Here is a 24,348-nt window from a genome sequence, read left to right as displayed (position 1 = left end):
AGGGTATGGTTAGGAACAGGTAGGAACTATGACTCCGCCCCCACAGTTGAGGGTGTGTTTAAGAACAGGTAGGAACTATAGGGCTGATTTACTAAAGACAAATAGGCGGTTGACTTTGCAAGGGAATTTAACCCCAGAGTTTAGTAAATGTCGTGAAATTTCACTTTGCAATGAATACCTAATTGTGCAGGGAAGAAAAAAAAAACACCAGATTTTTGCACATGATTGGATGGTTGAAGTCAGCAGAGCTTCACTTATTCACTAAGTTCATGGAAAATTCCATTGTAAAGTGAACTTTTTTTCTTTAGTAATTTACCCCAATGACTTCACCAACCTTCATCCTATGCTTACTTAAGGTGGAACTGTGGGAAAAAAATGACATATATGTTGCAGTCTGTTCTCAGTGTTTTATTAGCTATTGATCCTGCCACTAGACCTGTAAATGTTCCACTTTCTGTAATCTGGGTGAATATTTCTGAATCCTATGTACAGTATAAAGATAAGGACCCGTCTCTGATCTGAAAACCTTTTCATTGGTTTAGAAAGGATTGATTTTAGGGGCTCTGCTGTGTGCCGTACTGTCTCTTTAAGTGGGTGTTGTGGTTGTAAGTGTCCCTGCCTCTTACACGCCCCTGGAATGTCCGTGTGCATATGTGTAGACCATAGACAAGAGCACCATGTACGCCATGCTGCGCAGATCCCTCCGTATAACGCCCACACTGGCTTCCAGGTTCAACCATGTCACCCCGCAGGTACAAAGTATGACATCACTCCTTACATTGTAACACCGAGAGAGATCTGTATTTAGGAGACACCTAAATGTATACATTGATATATATATATTTACATATGCAGTATATATGATACATTATAACCATACAGCTAAATATACATATAGAGGAGACAGAGAGAGAGAGGAAACAAATGCATATATATATTGTGACAGTACAAGGCCCTGCCAGTGTGGAAACGTAGGAGAAAACAACACAAGGTTCCCAACAATGTCAGTTCTGAGCGGAGAAAGGTGTTTTTTTAATCCTTCTCTGGGTTTTATTCTTGGATCAGAGTTTGGAGACTTCGAAGAGATGTTGGTTGGAAGATTTCTCCGATCCAGTTTTCAGGTCAGGCCAGCAGGTACAGGTGTTCCGACCTGCTAGGACCTGACAACAGTCCGGGGCTCCACCTGAGAGATAAGATGTCTCAGCCTAGAATTTCAATCCCTCCCCACACTCTAAAAAATAATGTTTTGGCTCAACAAAAAAAATTAACGCAACAGTTTGCATCAAGCTTTTTAAGTTATGACAATGTCTGGTGAAATTAAGTTGAAGCAACAAACTACATTGCATTGAGGTAATTAGCTTTTCTGATAGAAATGAATGCATTTTTATTTACCGCCAACTTAATTACTGCCATTATAAACACATGTTTTTAAGTTGAGTACTTAAACATATTAAGTTAATTCAAATAGTTTTTCCAGTTTTTATAAGAAACCTTCAAGTCACGTGTACTTAATTGCTACAATTATGAGCAAGTTTTTTAAAGTTAAAAAGCAGTTAAAAATCAAGTTGATCCAAATTGATTTTCTGTATTAGTTTTTAGCTTTGTTTTTTTTATACTAGCTTTCAAAAATGAATTAATCAGTTTAGGCTTACACTAGAATGTGTTGCAGAAACCCCGCAATCTGTGTGCATTTCGCACACCGCATTCAAATCGCACTACCCTTGCAGTCTGCAGTGGATGTCAGTGTTGCAAACACAGTGCATTTGCCGGCACCAGATTGCATGGTACAAAACAAAACATGCAATCTGGTTGCACTGTGGTTCAAAAATTGGTGCATGCATGTCTTTGGTGCGATGTGGTGTGATTTGAGCTCATTCAAAATGAATGGGCTCAAATTGCATTACACTGAACCACATGTGAATTGCACAGGAATGTGTTGCAGTTCCTTTGTGATTCACATGCACTTCATTGTGTGAACCAGGGCCCAACAATCCAATTGTTAAACAATTGACATTATTTGCACACCAAAATCAAATCCTTAAAGTTGTACTGATGAATGAGTAAGCACTTTGCATTAAGATTTTTTTAATATTGTCTGTCTGGTGCAGAAACTGTTTCTCTACAAGACCTTTGCTATATTGTGCAACAAATTGTGGCAATATAGTGAAGCTATTGGAGGATATTGAAAGTTGATATTTTGTGAGCTTTCTTACAATTTGCTATATTCTTTCCGCATTACCCTGCGACAACCATTTTGTGAACTGAAATAAAAGTGAAAAATGTCATCTGAGTATGACTGTGCTATGGAACACATACGTTCTTCAGACTGTACTTGAGACCCATTACTTTAGCACTGGCTTTCAGTCCATCAAGTTCAAGGAACAGTTTTTGAAACAACTGAGACTTGATTTGTGTTAAGTGAATGGGGGTGGAGACTTGCAATGCAGCTCTCAATGTAGAGCAAAATGAAGTTACCAAGTCAAATATATTAACCTCCCTGGCGGTATGATTCCTTCCGATTTTTTTGTGCTGAAAGCGGTACCATTTTTTCGCATGGAAATAGTTTTTTATTGTAGGCTGTAATTTTTAGGAAAATTTCCCCACAAATCATTATCACTTAATTCTGCAAGTGGTTCTGATTTACTATCGCTGTTCTCTAGCCGGTCTAAAACTGCTTTTGACATAAAGGGACGCTTTTTGGACGCCATGGACTTTTCTAAGTTTCCAGGCAGAAAGAACAGACAAAATGCAGGCAGGGCACAGGACAAAGCACTCGGGACAAAATGTATGTGAAATGGGATGAAACAGCAATGTTTTACTATTTAAAATTGAAAAAAAAAAAAAAATGACATTTTTAAAATTTTTTAAATTTCCCGCCGCCAGCGGCGCCCGTACGTCCCGTCGTCACGGGGACCGGAACACAGAAGCCGGATGCCGGCATCGGCCGGAGGAGATGGCCGGGGACGCTGCAGGGGACACATCGTGGGAACGAAGGACAAGGTTAGTGCTGCAGGGACCCCCAGAGCAGCGCCGCATGGTAAGCCCGAGTGTAGCTCGGGGTTACCGCTTGTGGTATAGAAATTCTACCCCGAGCTACAGTCGGGAAAACCGCCAGGGAGGTTAAGGTACCTTAACTTAAATTTCATTGTACAACAATGAATGCAGAAATGTAACTGTACATGACACACAATATTAAGTTGATGTAATTTCCAACATCATTTCAATACAACTCATAAAAGTAGGTTTTTAAATGAAAAAGTTTATTTAAACCAATAAATTAGGATTTTTATCTTGGAAATACACATTTAATTAAGTGGTGGTAACAGGTCGCTTGAGTTATTTTTTGGGCAGGAGTCAGCAAGGCTGTATGGGTCAGACAGAGTGTGTAAGTCTGCAATCGGTGACAGAGCAGCATAGATCCAAGGTACAGAGTGTGTATGGGTGCAGAGGTTTATTATTTATTTCAGGTACTTATATAGTGCTGTTAATTTACACAGTGATTTACATACATATATTGTACATTCACATCAGTCCCTAACCCTCAAGGAGCATACAACCCAGGGGTGGACTGACCATTTGGAAACTTGGGCACTGCCTGAGGGCCCAGGGTCAGTAGGGGGCCCCATGAGATGTCCCTGGTACCTTTTTCATAGGCTTTTTTGAGTTTGGGCAAGGACATAGGGGCCCCATGAGTTGTCAGTCCGCCCCTGGTACAACCTAAAGTCCCTAACTCACATTCATACATATACATACTAGGGCCAATTTAGACAGGATCCAATTAACCTACCAGCATGTTTTTGGAGTGTGGGAGGAAACCAGAGTACCTGGAGGAAACCCACACAGTCACAACATGTAAACTCCAGGCAGGTGGTGCCGTGGTTGGGATTCAAACCAGCGACCCTAGTACTGCCAGATGGAAGTGCTAACCATCTAGCCACTGTGCTGCCCTTACTAACTTGCCTGACATATAATCTAGTTGCCTCCAGGATGGTAGACTTTACCAGTGCCCACTTATTACTTCTGTTGTTTTACGCCAACTTTTTTAGAAATTCACCCCTCCCCCCTTCTGAGTCACCCCTTGTTTCTGCCCCCTACCTACCTCCGAACACTCTCCCTTGTTTTCACCCCCTACCCATCTCCCAATACGGCCCCTTATAGAGAATACAGAACCAGGTATTATTTTGTGCTGCTAAGTAATTTGTATGGAATTTGTTAATAATAACAAAAATATCAGTAAAATAGATCTCCTGCAGCCAGCAACAATAGATCCTCCCCACTCACAGCAACAATAGATCCCCTGTATACACCCAGCAATCCTACCATATCATCTGACAGTAAAGAGTGAAGCACTGCCATACAGTTTTTCAGCTAAGAGTGGATTCACCCGATCATATCATTTCTTAGTAAAGAAAGGAGGGACCCTACCCTATCATCTGTTTGTAAAGAGTGAAGAGATCCTTCCATATCATGTCAATAAAGACTGTAGCAACCCTACCATGTCATCTGTCAGTAAAGAGTGGAGCAACACTACCATATCATCTGACAGTAAAGAGTGGAGCAACTCTACCATATCATCTGACAGTAAAGAGTGGAGAGCCCCTGCTATATCATGTGTCAGTAAAGAGTGGTGGCCCCCTACAATATTATCTGTCAGTAAGAGTGTCCATGTCATCTGTTAGCAAAGAGTGAGCAACACTACCATATCATCCGTTAGTAAAGAGTGGAGCGCCCCTGCTATATCATCTGTCAGGATACAGTGGAGGACCCTACTGTTGGTAAGGGAACCCTACCATATAATTTAGCAGTAAAGAGTGGAGAGCCCGGCTATATCATCTGGCAGTAAGGAGTAGAGGGGCGCTACCATATCATCTGTCAGTAAGGAGTGGAGGGGCTCTACCGTATCATCTGTCAGTAAGAAGTGGAGGGGTGCTAGCATATCATCTGTCAGTAAGGAGTAGAGGGGCACTACCATATCATCTGTCAGTAAGGAGTGGAGGGGTGCTAGCATATCATCTGTCAGTAAGGAGTGGAGGGGCGCTACCATATCATCTGTCAGTAAGGAGTGGAGGGGCTCTACCGTATCATCTGTCAGTAAGAAGTGGAGGGGTGCTAGCATATCATCTGTCAGTAAGAAGTGGAGGGGTGCTAGCATATCATCTGTTAGTAAGGAGTGGAGGGGTGCTAGCATATCATCTGTCAGTAAGGAGTGGAGGGGCACTACCATATCATCTGTCAGTAAGAAGTGGAGGGGCACTACCATATCATCTGTCAGTAAGAAGTGGAGGGGCACTACCATATCATCTGTCAGTAAGAAGTGGAGGGGTGCTAGCATATCATCTGTCAGTAAGGAGTGGAGGGGCGCTACCATATCATTTGTCAGTAAAGAGTAGAGAGCCCCTGCTATATCATGTGTCAGTAAAGAGTGGTGGCCCCCTACAATATTATCTGTCAGTAAGAGTGTCCATGTCATCTGTTAGCAAAGAGTGAGCAACACTACCATATCATCCGTTAGTAAAGAGTGGAGAGCCCCTGCTATATCATCTGTCAGGATACAGTGGAGGACCCTACCAGGGGTGGACTGACCATTTGGGAACTCGGGCACTGCCCGAGGGCTTGGGGTCAGTAGGGGGCCCCATGAGATGCCCCGGTATCTTTCATAGGCTTTTTTGGGTGTGGTTTGAGTGTGGGCGAGGACACAGAGGCCCCATGATCCCCTATTTCCCGAGAGCCCCATGAGTTGTCAGTCCACCCCTGGACCCTACTGTTGGTAAAGGGACCCTACCATATAATTAGCAGTAAAGAGTGGAGAGCCCGGCTATATCATCTGTCAGTAGGGAGTGGAGGAGCGCTACCACATCATCTGTCAGTAAAGAGTGAAGAGCCTCTGCAATATCATCTGTCAGTAAAGAGTGGAGGGCCCTTGCTATATCATATGTCAGTAACAAGTGGAGAGTTCCTGCCATAATATCTGTCAGCAAAGAATAGAAGGCCCCTAGTATACCATATGTCAGTAAAAATTGTAGGGTCCTTGTAATCTTATGCGTTAGTAAATATTACGTTGTAATCAGGGGCGGACTGACAACTCATGGGGCCCCCGGGCAATAGGGGATCATGGGGCCCTTGTGTCCTTGCCCAAACTCAAAAAAGCCTATAAAAAAGGAACCAGGGGCATCTCATGGGGCCCTCTACTGACCCCGGACCCTCGGGCAGTGCCCGAGTTTCCAAATGGTCAGTCCGCCCCTGGTTGTAATAGTGTTTTGATGGTACATTTCATTTGTTAGTTATCATGACTTTATTGGTCTGTTTGGCAGTTTATAGAGAATCTGAAGTCAGTGGTCGACGAGTCCAATGTGTCCACTGCAATGATTGTCCGGCAGCAGCATGGCAGGGATGAGTCAATGCACAGGTATGGGGTTTCGTTGTCATTCTCTTTATTATCATCTTCTTTACTGATATTCTATTAATTGTCATCCTTTTCAGTCATCTTCTTCAGTGTCATTCTGTTCATTATCATTTTCATCCTCTTTATCTTCATAGTCATCCTCTTCATAGTCTCCTTCTTCATTGGCCTCTTCCTTAGTGTCATCCTCTTCACTGTCATTGCCATCCTCTTCATTGTCATCTTCTTCAGTGTGATCCTCTTCATTGTCATTTCATCTTCTTCATTAGCATCCTTTTCATAATCATCTTCTTCTCTATCATCTTCATAGTCAACCTCTTCAGTGTTATCCCCTTCATTGTCAGCAGCAATTTAATGTCCCCTTTATTGATCATTCGTCCACTATTCTCATGCCATTCCTTCCAGTGATACAGACTCTTATAAACTTCTGTCCACCATCACAGAATGTCCTACTTATTGGGGCCTGATATTAGATGCATATCTTCCATTTGGTCTTGTCTCCGAAGTGCAGTTCATCCTTAAAAGAAGGGGTGTGTATCATGTAGTACATAGGTGCTCAACCTTTTGAGGAGCGAGGGCCACTTGAATTATTTGGTAACCAGTCGTGGGCCACAATGAAATGAAATGGTTTATTATTTTGAATTTTTATTTTGAATAGCAGACACTGAATGCTGGCAGGAGGGAGAGAAGGAGTTGGCTTTCAGCAGTTGAAGGTGGAAAATGAAAAGGATCAGTTTCTGTAAATGCCACCCCCACCGCCTCTCCGGTCCAAGTGTAAAAGAGAATGTGACAGGGAGACTGCACGGGCCCCCTGGAGCATGGGGTGGGGCAGGCATTGCAACTCCTGATGTCTCAACTATGGGGTTTTGCTGCCCCCAAACCGCAAATGTAAAGGAGTCCTTACTGTCCAGAGCCCACTATAAGGCTGCTTTCAAATTGATGTGCTGTGGTTTACCCTCACCAAGGGAGCAGTACAGTGCATCTGCGGTTTTTAAGTAACTGATGCTGGAGGCCAATGAAGAGAGGGCTTCCAGACTCCCCTGAAGTTGGTACAGAAGGAGTCAGGCCCAAAGTAGCATGGGTGGCCTGCAGGAGTGCTTTTAGAGATGATCTGACTGAGGATGCTTGTCAGAGGTACACCCAGGAGCACACTGGAATGGTGTCTGCTGACTGGTGGCGCCCATGAGAGACAACAGTCCTTCAGAGTAGCAGAGGACAAGCCAAGCCAGTATTATACACAGGAGAGCAAGCCAAGCCGAGGTCAGATCAGGAGACAGGCAGAGAAGACAGGTCCAGGAACAAGCTGAGTCAGTAACAGGAGATCACAATAGCAAGGAAAACACAGGACAAAGGTACTGGGGAGCCAGAGATCAACCAGCAATTTGAGAGAGTGATGGGCTTTCTTATAAAGGCCGTCTGACACCAAACTGGGCTGCTGGCGTGCGTAACTGTGCGCCAGTGTGCATGTGTGTTCTGGCTCACATCTGAGCACCAATACGCATAGATGTTTGCCAGTGTGCATTTCTGTGGCCATGCAAGGAACTGGCAGGAATGCCAGGTCTCCGAGCACCTCTGCTGTGGACATAGCCTTGACATGTTGCTTTTCTGCGGGTTAGTTGCTCTTTGCCATAGACTTCTAATATATCTTGTGGGTGTGGTGCACTTTCTGAAAGTGCACCAAAACTCCTGAATTCAATTTGAGGTGGAGGGCCACATCAGAGGGCTCCAAGGGCCACAGGTTGAGCACCCCTGATGTAGTGGAATGTCTTGTAGATAAAGCTCTCACTATTGCTTTTCCTCTCCTTCCATCCAGTTGCTGGCCACCTGATGCTGTAGTTTGGCCTCAGAATGTGGAGCAAGTCAGCAGAATGGCCAAACTCTGCTACACACACAACATTCCCATCATCCCTTTTGGGACAGGGACAGGACTGGAGGGCGGAGTTAGCGCACTTAAGGTATGTACCATCCTAGGTGTCCATAGACTGGACAACCCAAGAAGTGCCTTCATTATGTGATACCTTACCCATTTATAATCTGTCTTTTTAAAATACAGATTTGAAGATGGAAAGATAAGTAGATAGATTGATCAATGCATCAATAGACATATAGCTGGATCAATAGATAGATATACAGATGATAGAAGAATCAATAGATAAATAGATGATAGATGGATCAATAGACGCTGATACTGTATACTAATAGATATATAGATAGATAATAGCTGGACCCATAGATACATCAATAGATGGATCATTAGATATATGATAGATGGATCAATAGATAGACAGTCTTGGTAGTGCCATGACACCCTCTGTGATCTCTCGCTCCTTCCTCCCCAGGGTGGTGTCTGTTTCAATATGACTCACATGGAAAGGATCCTGAACCTGAGCACGGAGGACTTCCATGTGACTGTAGAGCCAGGGGTGACACGGAAATCCCTGAACACTTACCTGCGGGACAGCGGCCTCTGGTTCCCTGTAGGTGAGTGAAAGACTCCAAATTCTGGGCCTTGGCTGGGTCTCCACATCTAATTGTGCATAGTCCCTAGTCTGAGGTTTTATGTGGTCATCAGACAAATCTGATGGTCTGATCTAGAAATGTGCTGTAATACAGCATAGCTTGTCATGACAGGTGCTCTTTCTGGGATGTGGCTGCTCCCCCTGGCAATGGTGGTTTGCGTCACCACACTGATCTGTGCATAATTGGGTCAATTTTACAACTATCCTCTATTTTGCTTATCATGAATTGATGTACCTGGGACCATTCTGGGCCCTCTGATGACCTCCTGAACATAAGGAAGCAAACTTCCTGACTATCCCCCCCGATGGTAAATCGTATCTGACTGTACACAGTGCTGGTATTGTAGACCTGACACAGGTAGTAAGCATGGTGTTTAGATAGCTTTAGTCCCTATAAATCTGAGGGTCCCAGTCTGCTGCAGATATAAAATGATAAACCAATCTCCACAATGAATACTTTATTGTTTATTTGCTTTATTGATAAGAACAATTAGAATGGATATTATCTGTGGCCCTTAAGAGGCTTTAGGAGCCACATCTGCAGACTATAACCTTTGGCCCCTCACTCTGTGATGGGATATTAATCTCACTTTGACCTCTCAGATCCAGGTGCTGATGCCTCTTTGTGTGGTATGGCTGCCACCAGTGCATCTGGGACTAACGCAGTACGTTACGGCACAATGCGTGACAATGTCATCAATCTCGAAGTGGTTCTACCTGACGGACGTGTCCTGGACACTGCAGGGAAAGACAGAAGGTTCAGGTATGTGGTCTGTGCAAATTACATATCACACTTCCCAATTAACCACTTTACGATCTTCATTAAACCATCCCTCCTCCTCGCCATGAATATAACATTTCTGACCCGATGGTCTCAATCACAGCATAGGCACTGTAGTCGGTTCTCAGTGTCAAGCAGGCTCTGATATTAGAAAACCTAGAGTTCCCCTTTTATAAAATGGTCGCCCATAGGCTGTAATGTAGAGCACACCGTGTCATAACAGGAAATCACCCAACTGCCCTTTGTGTCTGCCCCGCCCCCGAGGGACAGACGATGTCCCCACATAGTGTAAAGACATGGATGAAAAGCAGACAGGTTGGAAAAGACCAAGCCCTGGTCTGGAATTAAATATGATTTTTATCTTGCGCTCAGGATTGTAAACTTTTAGTGTAGATATAAGACCCTGTGATAGCAACACCTTAAATCAAACATACACATACAATAAACCACAGACCAATTGTCCAACAAAAAATTATCTAAAATGGCTGCAGCTCCTATTAACGGTACTGACCCCCAGAAATGTACAATCAAGAATATAAGAGTGCTGCCCTATATGTTCCCCTCATGATGACAAAACAAACTTAAATATGTCTCAATACAGGCCCTTGTGACTTGTTTGAAAGTGAAATCAATATATTCCAAACAGGGGTGGACTGACCATTTGGAAACTCGGGCACTGCCCCAGGGCCTGGGTTAGTAGGGGGCCCCATGAGATGCCCCTGGTACTTTTTTCATAGGCTTTTTTGAGTTTGGGCAAGGACACAGGGACCCCATGATCCCCTATTGCCCGGGGGCCCCATGAGTTGTCAGTCCGCCCCTGATTCCAAATATTGTCTAAGTGCTCTTCATAGAATCATGCAGTCCATGCGCTGTGCTCCCCACCAGTGGTTCCATTCACTCACCGACTCTTGTGGACTCTAATCAAATAGGAGTCAGACTCGCTTTGGTGGAGGAGAATTCCTGGTTCTGCTGTGACTTGTAGTCTACCTCTCTATGGCTGCACTGGCCTGTCTCAATCCATCAGTTGTGGCGATTGGATGCTCATACATAAGGAATGGAGGAAGGAGGCCACATAGTGTGATTCTGTTTATTAAAATCCAAAGGATAAAACTGTACATATTGCACTTACATTGATTTAATAATAAGCATTAAAACCACAGAACCAGGAAGTACTCCACCGGTGTGCGCTCCACCGGCCGGAAATGACGTCACCACGTTCCTTATCTGATGCATTTCGCCCCTCCCACTTGGCGTCCTCAGATGTCAGCTCTGGCATTGTGTGCTCGTCCTGGGTAAGACATGATGGGTATGTGGTACATTTTGGAAGTATGGAGGACATATAGTACATATACAGTTGCAAGAAAAAGTATGTGAACCCCTTGGGATTATGTGGAGTTTTGCATGAATTGGGCATAAAATGTGCTCTGAACGTTATCTAAGTCACAACAATAGAAGAACACAGTCTGCTGAACATAATACTACACAACCATTAGATGTTGCCATGGTTTAATTACACATAACATGTAAACATTCACAGTGCAGGGAGGAAAAAGTATGTGAACCTTTGGACTTAATAACTGGTTGACCCTCCTTTGGCAGCAATAACCTCAACCAAACGTTTCCTGTAGTTGTAGATCAGACCTGCACAACGATCTGGAGTAATTTTGGACCACTCCTCTTCACAAAACTGTTTCAGTGTAGCAATATTCTTGGGATGTCTGGTGTGAATCGCTCTCTTAAGGTCATGCCACAGCATTTCAATCGGGTTGAGGTCAGGACTCTGACTGGGCCACTCCAAAAGGCGTATTCTGTGCTGTTGCAGCCATTGTTTTGTTGAATTACTTGTATGCTTTGGGTCATTGTCCTGTTGCATCGCCCATCCTCTGCGGAGCTTCAGTTGGCGGACAGATGGTCGTACGTTTTCCTGCAAAATGTCTTGATAAACTCTGGAATTAATTTTCCCATCAATGACAACAATCCATCTAGGCCCTGAGGCAGCAAAGCAGCCCCAAACCATAATGCTCCCTCCGCCATGTTTCACAGTGGGGATGAGGTTTTGATGTTGGTGTGCTGTGCCTTTTTTTCTCCACACAGTGTTGTGTGTTCTTCCCAAACAACTCAATCTTGGTTTCATCTGTCCACAGTATATTTTGCCAGTAGTGCTGTGGAACATCCAGGTGCTCTTTTGCAAACTTCAAACATGCTGCAATATTCTTTTTGGACAGCAATGGCTTCCTCCGTGGTGTCCTCCCATGTACTCCATTCTTGTTTAATGTTTTCCTTATTGTAGATGTGTCAACAAAAATGTTAGCATGTGCCAGAGATTTCTGTAAGTCTTTAGCTGACACTCTGGGATTCTTCTTTACCTCATGCAGCATTCTGCGCTGTGCTCTTGCAGTCATTTTTACAGGACGACAACGCCTAGGGAGAGTAGCAACAGTGCTAAACTTTCTCCATTTGTAGACAGTCTGTCTTACCGTGGACACATGAACATCAAGGCTTTTGGAGATACTTTTGTAACCCTTTCCAGCTTCATGCAAGTCAACAATTCTTGATCGTAGGTCTTCTGAGAGCTCTTTTCTGCGAGGCATGGTTCACATCAGACAGTGCTTCTTGAAACCAATAAACCCAAAACAGGTGTGTGTTTTTTAAGGGCAGGACAGCTGTCAGCAACACATCCAATATCATCACACTGATTGGAGTCAAGGTTGGCTCACTCCTGACTCCAACTAGCTCTGGGAGAAGTCATTAAGCTAGGGACTCACATACTTTTTCCTCCCTGCACTGTGAATGTTTACATGTTATGTGCAATTAAACCATGGCAACATCTAATGTTTGTGTAGTATTATGTGCAGCAGACTGTGTTCTTCTATTGTTGTGACTTAGATGACGTTCAGAGCACATTTTATGCCCAATTCATGCAAAACTCCACGTAATCCCAAGGGGTTCACATACTTTTTCTTGCAACTGTAGGTAATCTAACAATATTAAATGGTGCAATGTTGCAGTAATCCAATGGATCAGCCAGGACAGAGATGATCTCCACTGATCAATTTCCTTCCTTTTCTGCTGCAGGAAAACCTCAGCGGGTTACAACCTCACCAACCTCTTTGTGGGCTCAGAAGGGACTCTGGGCATCATAACTAAAGCCACGCTGCGCCTGTATGGGGTGCCGGAGGCCACGGTGGCAGCTGTGTGCGCCTTCCCGAGTGTCCAAGCTGCGGTAGACAGCACGGTGCAGATCCTGCAGTGTGGAGTCCCCATTGCCAGAATTGGTGAGCTGTGCTTTGTATCACATCACAGAGCAGATCTGATAGGAAGGAGCACAGGAGACGTGAACATTTTTAGTGATCTGGCTCTGCCATGGGTACCCATTGCTGGTTATGAATCTGTGAGCTGCAGGTCCCATTGTCTCCCCCCCCTGTTATTGGCACCCACTGCTGGTTATAAATCTGTGAGCTGCATGCCACATTTTCTCCCCTTCTGCCATGGACACCCATTGCTGCTTATAAATCTGTGAGCTGCAGGTCCCCTTTTCTCCTGCTCTGCTATGGACATCCATTGCTGATTATGAATCTGTGAGCTGCAGGTCCCAATTTCTTCTGTTCTGCTATGGACACTCATTGCTACTTATAACTCTGTGAGCTGCAGGTTCCATTTTCTTCTGCTCTGCTATGGACACCCATTGCTGATTATAAATCTGTGAGCTGCAGGTTAAATTTTCTTCTGCTCTACTATGGACACCCATTGCTGATTATAAATCTGGGAGCTGCAGGTTCCATTTTCTTCTACTCTGCTATGGACACCCATTGCTGATTATAAATCTGTGAGCTGCAGGTTCCATTTTCTTCTGCTCTGCTATGGATACTCATAGTTGCTTATAACTCTGTGAGCTGCAGGTTCCATTTTATCCTGCTCTGCTATGGACATCCATTGCTGCTATAAATCTGTGAGCTGCAGGTCCCATTTTCTCCTGTTCTGCTATGGACACCCATTGCTGCTATAAATTTGTGAGCTGTGGGTCCCAATTTCTCCTGCTCTGCTATGGACACCCATTGCTGCTATAAATCTGTGAGCTGCAGGTCCCATTTTCTCCTGCTCTGCTATGGACACCCATTGCTGCTTATAAATCTTGGAGCTGCAGGTTCCATTTTCTCCTGCTCTGCTATGGAAACCCATTGCTGCTTATAAATATGTGAGCTGTATTCCACATTTTCTCCCTCTCTGCCATGGGTGTCCATTGCTGGTATTTCTATAGCACTGGGGTCTTGATGCTTTTATGTATGTAGAAGTGGTACTTTGACAGATGAGAATATAATGACTGTAGGAGGATGGAGGGTGAATGTGTCTAAACTCACTCTGACACTGCTTTGTCTCTGCGCAGAGTTTTTAGATGATGTCATGATTGATGCGTGTAATAAATTTAATAGTATGAATTATCCTGTCCTACCCACCCTGTTCCTGGAGTTCCACGGCACGGAAGCCGCAGTAAAGGAGCAACTACAGCAAACAGGTAGGTGCACATACAGCAAAATATACACAGAATTCTGAACATAGCAGTGGGTGTCCCGATCATTATACACCTCTCATTTAAGAGCTGATGGTGTTCTCTATCACACAGGGGAAATAATTCAGCTAAATGGTGGGTCAGACTTCACATGGGCCCAAGACCAGCAGGAGAGGACCCGGCTGTGGACAGCCCGACACAATGCATGGTATGCAGCACTGGCCCTGCGCCCTGGATGCCGAGTGAGTATAAGATGGTGCAGGTGCATTCTTCCTTCATTACAGTGTGCTGACTGCCTATCCCATGAAAAGACTCTCCTTCTGCTGTGCATTATTACATGTCCTCACGGCAGTGCCAGGATTCCCATGAAAAGATCCTCCCCTGCTGTACATTGGTATATTTCCATTGTGGCAGTGCCCAGCTTCTTATGAAAAGACCCTCCCCTGCTGTGCATTGGTACATGTCCTTCATGGTAGTGCCCAGATTCCCATGAAAAGACCCTCCCCCGCTGTGCATTGGTACATGTCCTTCATGGTAGTGCCCAGTTTCCCATGAAAAGATCCTCCCCCGCTGTGCATTGGTACGTGACCTTCGTGGCAATGCCCAGCTTCCCATGAAAATACCCTTCCATGCTGCATGATGGTATATGTCCTCCATGGATGGCAGTGCCCAGCTTCCCATGAAATGACCCTCCCCTGCTGAATGTTTGTACATATCCCCCATGGCAGCGCCCAGTTTACTAAGAATAGACCCTCCTATGCTGTACATTGGTACATGTTCCCTATTGCAGTGCCTGACTTCCAATGCCTTTTGACTGACAATAGCTTGCTTACAAATAGCCATAGTTGAATAATATGATTCTCTTCCCTCTGACTTCAATGCGTTTTGATACAAATCTTGCAAACTTTGAACCCAGGCAGATTCTTACTCCCTAACCCTAAGTGTGGATATATCAGGTGGAGGGAAATATAATACAGAACACTGAAGACAGGCCATGACAGGGGGGGTGACACACTAAAATTATGTGGACACCCTGCCATGTTCTTGAGGTCGTGTCTCAGCACCGCCCACAGCGGCATCAAATCAGCAATCATATCCAACAAGCTGCTATACAATGCCTTGAGAAAGTATTCATACCCCCTGAAATTTTCCACATTTTGTCATGTTACAACCCAAAACATAAATGTATTGTATTGGGATTTTATGTTATAGACCAACACAAAGTGGCACACAATTGTAAAGTGGGAAGAAAATGATAACTGGTTTTCAAATTTTTTTACAAATGAATATCTGAAAAGTGTGGCATGCATTTGCACTCAGCCCCCTTTACTCTGATACCCCTAACTAAAATCTAGTGGAACCAATTGCCTTCAGAAGTCACCTAATTAGTAGAGTCCACCTGTGTGTAATTTAAACTCAGTATAAATACAGCTGTTCTGTGAAGCCCTCGGAGGTTTGTTAGAGAACATTAGTGAACAAACAGCATCATGAAGGCCAAGGAACACACCAGACAGGTCAGAGATAAAGTTGTGGAGAGGTTTAATGGAGGGTTAGGTTATAAAAAAAAAATCCCAAGCTTTGAACATCTCACAGAGCACTGTTCAATCCATCATCGGAAAATGGAAAGAGTATGGCACAACTGCGAACCTACTGAGACATGGCCGTCCACCTAAACTGACAGGCCGGGCAAGGACAGCAGAAGCAGCCAAGAGGCCCATGGGAACTCTGGAGGAGCTGCAGACATCCACAGTTCAGGTGGGAGAATCTGTCCACAGGACAAATATTAGTTGTGCACTCCACAAATCTGGCCTTTATGAAACAGTGGCAAGAAGAAAGCCATTGTTGAAAGAAAGCCATAAGAAGTCCCATTTGCAGTTTGCAGGAAGCCATGGGGGGACACAGCAAACACGTGGAAGAAGGTGCTCTGGTCAGATGAGTCCAAAATTAAACATTTTGGCCTAAAAGCAAAACGCTATGTGTGGCGGAAAACTAACACTGCACATCACTCTGAAAACACCATCCCCACCGTGAAACATGGTGGTGGCAGATGCTTTTCTTCAGCGGGGACTTGAGACTGGGGCGGAGGTTCGCCTTCCAGCAGGACAACGACCCTAAATATACCGCCAGAGTTACAATGGAATGGTTTAGATCAAAGCATATTCATGAGTTAGAATGGCCCAGTCAAAGTCCAGACCTAAATCCAACTGAGAATCTGTAGCAAGACTTGAAAATTCACAGACGCTCTCCATCCAATCTGACAGAGCTTGAGCTATTTTGCATAGAAGAATCGGCAAAAATGTCCCTCTCTAGATGTGCAAAGCTGGTAGAGACATCCCCAAAAAGAACTGCAGCTGTAATTGCAGCGAAAGGGGATCCTACAAAGTATTGACTCCGGGGGGCTGAATACAAGTGCGCGCCACACTTTTCAGATATTTATTTGTAAAAAATTTTGAAAACCATTTATCATTTTCCTTCCACTTCACAATTATGTGCCACTTTGTGTTGGTCTATTACATAAAATCCCAATAAAATACATTTAAGTTTTTGGCTGTAACATAACGTGGAAAATTTCAAGGGGTATGAATACTTTTTCAAGGCACTGTACGTGTCAGGGTAAGTTGCCCACAAACTCTACCCATATAATGGAACCTGTACTCAGCTTAAAAATAACAATGAGTGAAACAAATTCCGAGGACTCCACTAGCAATAATCTGAATATAATATTCTTGTTGCAGGGCTATTCTACAGACGTGTGTGTCCCCATCTCTAAGCTCCCTGAAATCTTAGTGGACACCAGGGAAGACCTCATTCAGTCTTGTATTACAGGTAGGATTCTTTTACTGTATCATACTATTACACTGATATCACTTCCTCCAAAAATGCTCTCTTCAACCATGATCAGCCCATTGTCATGTGTCTCGATAGGTCCCATAGCCGGACATGTTGGTGATGGAAATTTCCATTGTATTATCGTGCTGGACCTGAATGATGAGGATGAAGTGCGGAGGGTGAAGGAATTCACAGACAGACTGGCCCGGTATGCAATTTTCATCCACATGTTACCTCCACCATATACAACCTATCAGTTCCCTGCAGCTTTATGAATGAACAATGTACTAATCAGAGTAAGCATGGCTTAACAAACAGTGACATGGCTGGCCATGTTTCTCTACATCCTCTGCTCACAGCTTGGCACATGCCCATTTGTATTAGAAGATCTAGTAGGAATAGTATGAATCTGTATCGGAAGCAGTGAATGGATCTAGAAGAATTAGTATTAATCTGTATTGGAAGCATTGGATAGATATAGTAAGAATTGTATTATTTTGCATTGGAAGCAGGCAGATGGATCTAGTAAGAATAGTATTAATCTAAACTAGAAGGGGTGGATGGATCTAGAAAAATAGCATTAATCTGTATTAGAAGCAGTAGATGGATCTAGTAAGAATAGTATTAATCTGCATTAGAAGGGGTGGATGGATCTAGTAGGAATAGTATTACTCTAAACTAGAAGGGGTGGAGGGATCTAGTAGGAATAGTATTCATCTAAACTAGAAGGGGTGGAGGGATCTAGTAGGAATAGTATTCATCTAAACTAGAAGGGGTGGAGGGATCTAGTAGGAATAGTATTCATCTAAACTAGAAGGGGTGGAGGGATCTAGTAGGAATAGTATTCATCTAAACTAGAAGGGGTGGAGGGATCTAGTAGGAATAGTATTCATCTAAACTAGAAGGGGTGGATGGATCTAGTAGGAATAGAATTAATCTGCATTAGAAGCGGTGGATGGATCTAGTAGGAATAGTATGAATCCATATTAGAAGCAGTAGATGGATCTAGTAGGAACAGTATTAATCTAAACTAGAAGCGGTGGATGGATCTAGTAGGAATAGAATTAATCTGCATTAGAAGCAGTGGATGGATCTAGTAGGAATAGAATTATTCTGCATTAGAAGCGGTGGATGGATCTAGTAGGAATAGTATGAATCCATATTAGAAGCAGTAGATTTATCTAGTAGGAATAGTATTAATCTGCATTAGAAGCGGTGGATGGATCTAGTAGGAACAGTATTAATCTAAACTAGAAGGGGTGGAGGGATCTAGTAGGAATAGTATTAATCTGCATTAGAAGCGGTGGATGGATCTAGTAGGAATAGTATTAATCTGCATTAGAAGCGGTGGATTGGTCTAGTAGCAATAGTATGAATCCATATTAGAAGCAGTAGATGGATCTAGTAGGAACAGTATTAATCTAAACTAGAAGGGGTGGAGGGATCTAGTAGGAATAGTATTAATCTGCATTAGAAGCGGTGGATGGATCTAGTAGGAATAGTATTAATCTGCATTAGAAGCGGTGGATGGATCTAGTAGGAATAGTATTAATCTGCATTAGAAGCGGTGGATGGATCTAGTAGGAACAGTATTAATCTGCATTAGAAGCAGTGGATGGATTTAGTAAGATTATTAATAATCTGTATTAGAAGGGGTGGATAGATCTATCAGGAATAATACTAATCTGCTTTGGAAGTGGGGGAAGGCTCTAGTAAGAATCGTATCAATCTGTATTTGGAAGTGGTGGATGGATCTAGTAGGAATAGTATTGAAGTAGGATAAAAAAGGATATATTTTTTCCTTTAAAATAAAAAAGATGTTATACTTACCTGCTTTGTGCAATGGAGCCCCCCACCAGTGCTCTTCACTCCTTCATCTGGGTTCCTCCTTAGCAAGCTGTATGCTATAGGGACACCTGTGTGGGCACGCTCCCGATCCAGGCAGTGTGCATCCATAGACACACATAGCGCTGGTAAGCTGCACCCCTGCTGGGAAACATGTAATGGTAAGGTAAAAATCCTTTAGAACCACTTTAATCTCTATTAGAAGCTGTGGATGGATCTAGTAAGAATAGTGTTAATCTGTAGAATCTGAAGGGTGTTCCTGATGAATAGTGTTACCAATGAAGAGGGTTCCTGGAGGAGAATGCTTCCAATGAAGTGTTTGCAGAGGAGATTGTAGTGAAGAGGAGAGTTCCCAATGAAGAGAGTTCCTGGAGGAGAATGCTTCCAATGAAGAGTGTTCGCAGAGGAGATTGTAATGAAGAGGAGAGTTCCCAATGAAGAGAGTTCCCGGAGGAGAATGCTTCCAATGAAGAGTGTTCGCACAGGAGATTGTAATGAAGAGGAGAGTTCCCAATGAAGAGAGTTCCCAGAGGAGAATGCTTCCAATGAACAGCATTCCCGGAGGAGAATGCTTCCAATGAAGAGTGTTCGCACAGGAGATTGTAATGAAGAGGAGAGTTCCCAATGAAGAGAGTTCCCGGAGGAGAATGCTTCCAATGAAGAGTTTCGCAGAGGAGATTGTAATGAAAAGGAGAGAGTTCCCGATGAAGAGTGTTCCCAGAAGAGTGTTCCTGACGAGGAGAGTTAACAGAGAAAAGTGCTCCTATTGAAGTGTTCCTGATGAAAACAAGGAGTGTTCCTAGAGAAAAGTCTTCAAAATGAAACGTGTTCGCGAAGGAGAGTGTTCCTGACAAAGAGTGTTCCTAATGAAGAGTGTTTTCAGTGAAGAGTGTTCCTGATGAAGTGTTTTTAATGAAGAGTGTCCCCATAGGAGACTGTTCCTGATGAACAGTGTTTTCAATGAAGAGTGTTCCCAGAGGAGAGTGTTTCGAGGAGAATGTTCCTAATGAAGAGTGTTCCAGGTGGAAAGTTCCCCTGATGAGGAGTGTTAGTGACAAAGAGTGTTCCTAGAGGAGAGTGTTCCCAATGATGAGTGTTCTCAGTGAAGTGTGTTTCCAATGAAGAGTGATCCCAGAGGAGAGAGTTCCTGATGAAGAGTGTTTTCAATGAAGTGTCCATACAGGAGAGTGTTCCTGATTAAGAGTTTTCATAGGAGAGTGTTCCGGATAAACAGTGTTCCCAGTAGTGAAGAACCACACTATAGGGATCAATTGATTTATTGGGAATCTGCACCAGCCATGGAGCCCAGCGTTCCTCTAAAACCAGAAACTCAGTCCAGAATGAGTCACACAGTGACATCTCTGGGACAAGGTAATCTTAGTAAATCAGGTTGGATGGAAAAGAGGCATGAATGTTGAGTGAATCATTGTATCTATCTCCTCCATCATCATCACGGATATTACTGTATCCTGCAGGAGGGCACTAGCTATGCATGGAACCTGCACTGGAGAACATGGAATCGGAATAGGAAAACGGTCATTACTGCGGGAGGAAGTTGGGGAAGTCGGCATTCAGGTCATGGAGCAGATTAAGGCAACATTGGACCCCAAGAACCTCATGAACCCGGGGAAAGTCGTCTAAAGGGGATGGATGGCCTGCTGCGGGCTCCACATTCCATATGTTGGATTCTGATGAGCAATCTTTGTACTAACCACTCCAATGTGCGTTCAATAAACTGTGATATGACATCATCAGATCTTCCCAGATATTTGCACTTTTCAAGAAATCCCATGGACCGTCATTCGCAAGCGACTTTTTTCCATGAATTTGCTTAGCAATTATTTTACAGGGTAGGTTGCCAGGTCTTTCCCCAACCCCTACCATGCAGGAGATCCCACATGACCAGGGATGAAACTAGGACAATTTAGACAGGAGCTAATTAACCTTACAGCATGTCTTTGAAGTGTGGGAGGAAACCGGAGTACTGGGAGGAAACCGGAGTACTCGGAGGAAACCCACGCAAACACAGGGAGAACATGCAAACTCCATGCATGAGGCGCCATGGTCAGGAATTGAATCCATGACCCCTTTACTGCACGGCCGACGTGCTAACCACTAAGCCACTGTGCCACCCTTCTTACCACTACTATTCATTTATATTGGCTTTTGAAATGTACAAATGCAACATTTTAGAAATTGGATGAAATATTTAACACGGTAAAACACTTTTTTTTATAAAAAAGTGCATTTTTAATACAATTAGATACATCAGACCAAAATGAGGGACAAATGAGGTGGAAAGAGGGACAGAAAAGCTTTGTTCCAAATGAGGGAGTCCCTCGAAATCAGGGACAGTTGGGAGATACGCCATACAAACACACACAGATCTCTGTCCTCTGATTGGTCTGTAGGCCCCATGCACACAGATCTCTGTCCTCTGATTGGTCTGTAGGCCCCATGCACACAGATCTCTGTCCTCTGATTGGTCTGTAGGCCCCATGCACACAGATCTCTGTCCTCTGATTGGTCTGTAGGCCCCATGCACACAGATCTCAAAAAATTAAGAGAAAGTGTAAAAATAAAAATTAATAAAAATTTTAGGCGTCTCCATCCCACCATGACCACACATACGTAAATTGCGCATGCATATGTAAATGGTGTTTGCAGCACACATCTGGCGCTAGACCTTCTCTGTAACTCAACAGGTAACCTGTAAATATTTTTAAAGCCTATGGAGATTTTTAAGTACTGTAGTTTGTCGCCATTCCACACGCGTGCACAATTTTAAAGTGTGACTTATGCAGGCCATAGATGGGTCGAAAATCGGCCGATTTTTCTTTTAAAAACCGAAAAATCGGTCGTTCAAGCGGCCGACGTTACCAGCAACGGTAAAACAAAATCGGACGATTTTCATCCCGTCTACAGTTGGCAAAAAGTGTCCCTGCAGAGAGCTCCGCTATTTCTTTGACAGTTCCTTGACATTTATAGCGGTTGCAACAATGTATCTATTTGTATCCATTTAGGATACAGATGTTTTCTATTCGGAAACAAATAGATACATTGTTGCAACCGCTATAAATGTCAAGGAACTGTCATAGAAATAGCGGAGCTCTCTGCAGGGACACTTTTTGCCGGACTGGAATTCCTCTTCTTCATCTTCCTCTTCTTCATCCTCTTCGTCTTCTTCATCCTCTTCTTCTTCATCATCCTCTTCTTCATCCTCTTTTTCTTCATCCTTCTTCTTCATCCTCTTCTTCTTCCTCCTCTTCTTCTTCTTCATCCTCTTCTTTTTGTCTTCCTCTTGCAGGTCACTGCTCATGAGCAGATTTTATCGGTAAAAAAATCGGCCGATTTGCCCATCATTGCCGCGAAAATCGGCCGATCGGCAAAATCGGCCGATTATTTTTCCAACTTTACCGATAAAAAAAATCTGCCAAAATACCGAAAAACGGCCGAACAATTAGCCCACTAATGATCCGAAAATCGGCCGATTTTATTTTCGGCCAAAAAAATCAGCCGATTTTCGACCCATCTATGGCCTGCAATATTAGGTATCTATTTACTTCCCTTAACATCTTCTTTCATATTTAAAAAAAAAATGGGTTTTGTTTTATTCACTAAAGTGTATTTTCACAAGAAATTGGTTTAAAAAACTGCTGCGCAAATACCATGTGACATAAGAAAAAGCTGTCCTATAGGCAGGTACACAGAGCCTGTACATTATCCATACACCCGGGGGGGAATAAGAACACTATATTGCCAAAAGTATTGGCCCCGCCCTCCATATCATTGGGTTCAGGTGTTCAAATCACCTCCATGGCCACAGATGTATAAATTCAAGCCCCTAGTCATGCAGGCTGCTTCTACAAACATTGGTGAAAGAATGGGTCGCTCTCAGGAGCTCAGTGACTCCAAGCGTGGTCCCGGGATAGGTGGCCACCTCTGCAATAAGTCCATCCGTGACATTTCCTGGCTACTAAATATTCCACGGTCAACTGTTAGTGAGATTATAACAAAGTGGAAGCAACTGGGAACAACAGCAACTCAGCCACCAAGTGGTAGGCCACATCACATGACAGAGCGGGGTCAGCACACGATGAAGTGCACAGTGCGCAGAAATCACCAACTGTCTGCAGAGTTAATAGCTAAAGACCTCCAAACTTCATGTGTCCTTCAGATTAGCACAACAACAGTGCATAGAGAGCTGCATGGAATGGGTTTCCATGGCCGAGCAGCTGCATCCAAGCCTTATATCACCAAGTGCAATGCAAAGCATCAGATGCCGTGGTGTAAAGCACGCCGCCACTGGACTCAAGAGTAATGGAGACATGTTCTCTGGAGTGACCAATCACACTTTTCTGACAATCTGATGGATGTGTCTGGGTTTGGCGGTTGCCAGGAGAACGGTACTTGCCTGACTGCATTGTGCCAAGTGTAAAGTTTGTTGGAGGGGGGGTTGTTTTTCAGGGGTTGGACTTGGCCCCCTAGTTTCAGTGATGGGAACTCTTAAGGCGTCAGCATACCAAGACATTTTGGACAATTTCATGCTCCCAACTTTGTGGGAAGAGTTTGGGGATGGCCCCTTCCTGTTCCAACATGACTGCACACCAGGGCACAAAGCAAGGTCCATAAAGACATGGAGGAGCAAGTTTGGGGTGGAGGAACTTGACTGGCCTGCACAGAGTCCTGACCTCAACCCCATAGAACACCTTTGGGATGAATTAGAGCGGAGACTACGAGCCAGGCCTCCTCCCCCGACATCAGTGCCTGACCTCACAAATGTGCTTCTGGAAGAATGGTCCAACCTTCCCATAGACACCCTCCTAAACCTTGTGGACGGCCTTCCCTGAAGAGTTAAAGCTGTTATAGCTGCAAAGGGCGGGGCCAACTCAATATTGAACCCTACGGACTAAAGCAGGCCATAGATGGGTCAAAAAGTTGGGAAAAAATCCAATTTACATGGCAATGATCAGCAAATCGGTCGATCTTTTTACCGATAAAAAATCTGCGCATGAGCCATGAGCTGCAAGAAGAAGAAAAAGAAGAAGAAAAAGAATTCCAGTCCGCTATTATATTTGACATTAAAAAGTATTGCGGTTGCAACATTGTATCTATTTGTATCCAAATAAAACCATCTGTATCCGAAATGGATACAAATAGATACAATGTTGCAACCGCTATACTTTTTAATGTCAAATATAATAGCGGAGCTCTCTGCAGGGACAGAAGTAATACTCCGCTATTATATTTGCCGGCCGTAGACGAGACAAAAATTGCCCGATTTCTTTTACCGTTGGTGGTAACGTCGGCTGATTGAACGACCGATTTTTCGTTTTTTTTTTAAAAAAGACGGTTTTCGCCCAGTCTATGGCCTGCATAGATGCAGCTGCTCAGCCATGGAAACCCATTCCATGAAGACTGGGATGCCATTAAAGGGCATGTCTATGTAAAGGCAGGCCGACCAATA

The 24,348-nt window shown here is 43.8% G+C and overlaps 1 protein-coding gene across 3 annotated transcripts; it reads left to right on the top strand.

Annotated features, from left to right (window-relative positions):
• The first annotated feature begins 626 nt into the window (after positions 1-626).
• On the top strand, positions 627-20,632 carry LDHD (lactate dehydrogenase D). 3 transcript variants are annotated; one of them, XM_089678867.1, is made up of 12 exons: positions 627-752; positions 2,884-3,000; positions 6,312-6,406; positions 8,214-8,355; positions 8,740-8,881; positions 9,523-9,682; positions 12,776-12,975; positions 14,085-14,213; positions 14,322-14,449; positions 16,943-17,033; positions 17,133-17,244; positions 20,357-20,632. In XM_089678867.1, exons 1-12 carry the CDS (start codon positions 678-680, stop codon positions 20,520-20,522), a joined length of 1,557 nt encoding a protein of 518 aa, XP_089534993.1. In that variant the 5' UTR covers positions 627-677; the 3' UTR covers positions 20,523-20,632. The 3 variants fall into 3 exon arrangements, with proteins under 3 accessions (XP_089534993.1, XP_089534994.1, XP_089534995.1); XM_089678868.1 differs by lacking the exon at positions 2,884-3,000; XM_089678869.1 differs by lacking the exon at positions 2,884-3,000 and having other exon boundaries at positions 643-759.
• Positions 20,633-24,348: the final 3,716 nt, after the last annotated feature.

This window comes from Staurois parvus, unplaced genomic scaffold, assembly GCF_062004578.1.
Source record: "Staurois parvus isolate SC_StPar_1 unplaced genomic scaffold, SC_StPar_1.0 ptg000211l, whole genome shotgun sequence".
Taxonomy (NCBI): Eukaryota; Metazoa; Chordata; class Amphibia; order Anura; family Ranidae; genus Staurois; species Staurois parvus.
This window is presented reverse-complemented; position numbering and strand designations above follow the sequence as displayed.

Bases quoted from the DNA above. Each gene is read 5' to 3' on its own strand.
- LDHD (XM_089678867.1), top strand. From the start codon at position 678: ATGTACGCCATGCTGCGCAGATCCCTCCGTATAACGCCCACACTGGCT. The intron at 753-2,883 runs GTACAAAGTATG...TCCCGCCGCCAG, and splicing joins TCAACCATGTCACCCCGCAG to CGGCGCCCGTACGTCCCGTC. The intron at 8,356-8,739 runs GTATGTACCATC...CTTCCTCCCCAG, and splicing joins GCGGAGTTAGCGCACTTAAG to GGTGGTGTCTGTTTCAATAT.